The 4,337-nt window shown below is 66.5% G+C and overlaps 1 protein-coding gene across 1 annotated transcript; it reads left to right on the forward strand.

Moving 5' to 3' along the window:
* Nucleotides 1–1,889: 1,889 nt before the first annotated feature.
* Nucleotides 1,890–3,594, forward strand: LOC119520199 (basic proline-rich protein-like). The gene is made up of 2 exons (XM_037817902.1): nucleotides 1,890–1,905; nucleotides 2,698–3,594. Exon 2 carries the CDS (start codon nucleotides 2,830–2,832, stop codon nucleotides 3,592–3,594), a length of 765 nt encoding a protein of 254 aa, XP_037673830.1. The 5' UTR covers nucleotides 1,890–1,905; nucleotides 2,698–2,829.
* Nucleotides 3,595–4,337: the final 743 nt, after the last annotated feature.

A 4,337-nucleotide genomic window follows, 5' to 3' on the forward strand; every position in this document is an offset into this window, starting at 1 on the left:
GCTGTGTGTGGATGCGGGGTCTGCGCCCCCGTTATTCCGAATGGCGGCGCCTGGGCGGGTCCTGGGCAGCTCCGCCTGGAGCCCGAGGCTGATGGAATGGTTGCAGGCCTGCAAGGCCCGGGAGAGGGATTTGAACCCGGGCTGGTGCCCGGCGCTGCAGGCACGCCGAGGAGTCAGGAGGGAGGCAGTGGAGAGACCAGAGGTGGCCGCCGGGACAGGGCACGGGACGTGACCTCAAGCCGTGCACGTGGCCCACGAGGTGCAGGCGGGGTCATGGGGTGGGAGGATTCACAAGCAACGGCCCCTCCTGCGCCCATCAGCACCCCTCCAACTTCCGCAAGTCCAGACCCGCCTGCCTCCCCCGCAGGCCCTGGCCTTAAACGCTTCCACCAGACCTGCGGGGACAGGGCTTTGTCTAGAGGTGGGGCTAGGGGCCTTAATGAAAGGCTTTGAAGGATGGATAGGAGTCCTTCACGCAGAGAGCGCGGAAAGGCTAAAGGAACCACGTGCGCCCAGGCCTGGAGGGTGTCGTCAATAATTGGGTGCAGTTGACAAACACTCCGCAGGCGGCTGGGGGGACTCGGAACAATAGATGTTGGCATAAAAAATAACCAACATATATTGAGCACTGGCTTAGTTTGAGGTCCCCCAGGAGCCGGCCCCAGGCGAGGACGTGAGGGTACCTAGGGCATCCGGGGAGACTCCGACCCTCCTTACGGGCGGGGAAGCCGAGTCCCTCCCGGGAAGCGGCAGATGGAGGCAGCAGGGGTGGCGCGGGCCCGGGGTCGGGGCTGCAGATGCCCCGGCGGAGGAGACCGAATGGCCGCTGGGGCTCGATTCCCGCCTCCGCGCCTTCCTCCTGGGGCCTCGGCTGAGGAGCTCGGTGGGACAGGAACAGTGGAGAGGGCGGGTCTCTGTGGCGGGCGTGAGGGAAGGCCGGGACCCGCGGGGATCAACCCGGGGAGGGTCAGCCTTGGCCGGCGGCGCTTCACCGGGGCCATGGAAACCACGGCGGGCGTGGGAGCAGGACAGGGGACGTCTGAACTCAGGGGCCTGTTGGGGGTCGGCTGGTGGGCTGGATAGTGGAGACGCCGGCCCTCAGCCTCTGGACGACGATGACGGTAAAAACCTGTTCTCTTCCTCCGCCTCGCCCGCGGAATCCCGGGCCCACGCATGCGCGCCGGCGGTGGGGAAGCCCTGACTTCGCCGCAGGGCTTCGCGGGGCAGGCGCGCGTGGGAGTTCCTTGCGCTCCCAGCCTGCCCCGCGCGCGTTGCCAGGACGACCGGGGTCTTCCGGGCGGAGCAGCGGGACGTTAGGTGCACATTGCTTCTGCGCGGGGACTCCTGCCTCACGCGCCGGGGCTTCCCCGTTGCACGCCAGACGGGGAGGGAAAGGCTTGCCCGCTGCGCACGCGTCGTCATCCTCCCGCCTCAAAGGGGGAATCCTCGGCCGCCGCCGTGCGCCGTGGGGGCGGGGCGGGGAAACCGGCTCGAACCGGAGTGGGGCTTGCGGGGGAGGGGAGAGCGGGCGAGCGCGGGGTCTTCCTGGACTTCCCCGCCCCGGCGCCCTCCGTCGCCTTGGCAACCCGGTGCGGGGCGCGGTTCACGCGAAGCCGGGCGGCTCTGCGGCTGCGCGGAGCTGCGCGCCACGGGGACGGAGGGGCCGGGGGCGCGGAGGGCGCGGTGGGCGGGACAGGGCAGAGGGAGGGCCCAGTAAAGGAAAGGGTTGGGGGGGGCGCGGGGAGCAGGACCACGGACGTTGTATGTCTGTCTGTCATCTACCACCATCTATCAATCATCCATCATCTATCAATCTATCTATCTATATCTAATCCAGTGACCCCGGTGCGCTCACAGAACAGGAATTTATTGTCTCCCGGTTTTGGAGGCCCGAGGAGTCCCTTGGTGAGCGAGTCGGCCTCTGCCACATGCTTTGGCTTCTGGCTTCCCCTCCTGCGCCATCCTCTGCGTCTCTGACCTCAGCCACAGGGACCCAGGCCCACCCTCAGTCAGTTTGGCCTCCTCCAAATAGGATCTCTGAAGATCCTGCTCCTAAATGAGTCCTCTCCTGAACTGCTAGCATTTTCAAAGATCTTATTTACAGATGGGTTAGGACTTGAACGTGTCGTTATGGGGGACGAGTCAATCCCCAACAAGCAAAAAGCATATTTTATTCTGCAGAATAACCAGAATGATTTTACCCTTTGGACTGTGAAGTGATTTCCCTTTTTGCTTTGGCTGCTAGGCAGCTCAGAAATAAATCTGTGGCCCATGCACATGATCATGGAGGAGGAGCGGTGGCTGGGGTGCCTGGTCTCTGTCTGGCCCCCTCCTGCTGAGCGAGGTGTTGGGCAGGTGACTTCCTGGGTGCAGGTGGTGCCGGGGTAGGGGATGTGAGGGGCCCACACCAGCCCCTTCCGTCCCCCTGTGGAGGCCCTGGAGGGGGTCAGCGGCCCCTCACCTCTGCCCAGGTGAGAACCCAGCCGGCTGCGCGGCCTGGGGTAGGGGTCCCGACGCCCCTGCTGGTGACAGCGGCACCTGCACCGAGGGTGGGTCCCTGGGCAGCTGCGGCTGGTGGGGTTCCAGAGTTGGGGTGTCCTCGTGGCTGCCCCACACTTGGATGCTTCCAGTGGGCCCCCCACCTGGGCTCATCAGCTGTCCCCTCTCTCTCTCTGTCTGTCTGTCCCTCCCCTGCAGACCCAGAGCCTCATGTGTGACCTGGTCTCTGAGGTGCTGGACAGCTGCTGGGGGCCCTCAAGAGCCGCCTAGGCATGCTGGGGGCCTGCTGCAGGCCCTGCCCGGCCTTGTGGCCCAGGCCCTGCAACCCCCATGCCCCTGGCCCCCCTCGCCCCCCAGTCCCGGCAGTCTGCAGCGCCCTGTGCCCGGGGCCAACCGGGGCCCTTCGGACTGTGGGTGACAGTCCTGCCACCACCAGCTGCCAATCTTGGCCATTGTGTGGCCGCTGCCCCCAGGCCTCCCAACAGTACAGCGGTAGGTGCCTCAAGGAGCCCCCCTCCCATTCTGCCCAGGCCCCCAGTGGGCAAGGAGCGGCCTGGGCAGGGTCCTTGCCAATCCAGAATAAAGCCGGAGCTCGGGCTGCTGCCCACTGTGCCTGATCACGTCCGCGGGGGCGGGACGCCCAGTCCAGGGTTCCAGGACAGATGTGGGGCACCCATGGAGGCCTTGATCATCTCCCCAAACCAGCCGGGCCCTGGCGGCTGCCCGAGCCCCCCGAGGACACCTGCGCCAGCTCCGCCTCGGGCGGGAGGTGATGCTCGGCCTGGTCTGCAGGGACATCTACCCGGCAGCCTCCTGCCCTTGACGCCTTTGGTGGATCCTGCACCCTCCACCCTGCATGCCCGGCTCCTGTGGGGCCCCCGACCCCCGAGATCCGGGGGGGTCGGTGATGAGGAAAAACACTGGGCGCTTGAGATGGACACTGACTCAGCTCACTATCAGACAGGCTCGGATGGGGAAACTGAGGCCCCAAGAAGCGAAGCCGCTGCCTGGGGTCACCCAGCAGAAGCCAAAATGAACTCAGTGGCGGGGCCTCCGTGGGGGAACCCCCGGGCCCCGGGAGATCCTGGGTTGTAGAGGCTCCTCTTGGGGGGACGCAAAGGGGGTGTAGGCTGCAGGGGAGGGTTCCGGACACATGGGGAATTGGGAAGGTCACGGGGGCAGGGGGTGTGCTCTGGGAGCCTCATCAGGGCCCAGGAGGGAACCCCTGGCTGCCCTGATAACGCCGCTGGCTGCCTTCCAGAGGAAGATACGGCTGCCGGCAGAGGCCGGGCTCCGAGTCAGGGCAGAAGGAGGATGTGGGGGAGCGGCTGTTGGCCCAGCCAGGCCCGGGTTCTGGTCCTGCTGCTTCTGGGCCTCAGTTTCCCCATTTGGGGAAGATGGAAACCGCACATTCGACCAGGAAACCCCCCAAAGGGACAGGCAGGGCGTGGGCCAGTGTAAGCACTTCCTGACTCCTGCCGGTTTCCTGGGGCGCGGCCAAGCCGTTTGCTGGGCCTCCTCCCAGGCTTTATGGCAGCCCCTGGGCGGGCTGGGGAAACTGAGGCCCGAAGAGGGAAGGAGGCCGATCTGCAGGCCTGGAAGGCACCATTCCGTTCAGGAGTACTGGGGGCGCCCCCTCTGCCCCAGCGACAGTGCCATGAAGAAAGCCACCAGGCCGCGGGAGACCGGGGAGCCTGGGCGTGGGGCGCTCGGGCAGGGCGTTCCCGGCAGTGGAACCGCCGGTGCGAACGCCAAGAGGCAGGGCCTGCGCCCGGTAGTTCCGGGACCCGCCCGGAGGCGGGAGTGGCTGGGGCGGGAGGGAGACCGAGGGGAAATCG

This window comes from Choloepus didactylus, chromosome 25 (genome assembly GCF_015220235.1).
Source record: "Choloepus didactylus isolate mChoDid1 chromosome 25, mChoDid1.pri, whole genome shotgun sequence".
In the NCBI taxonomy this organism is placed as follows: Eukaryota; Metazoa; Chordata; class Mammalia; order Pilosa; family Megalonychidae; genus Choloepus; species Choloepus didactylus.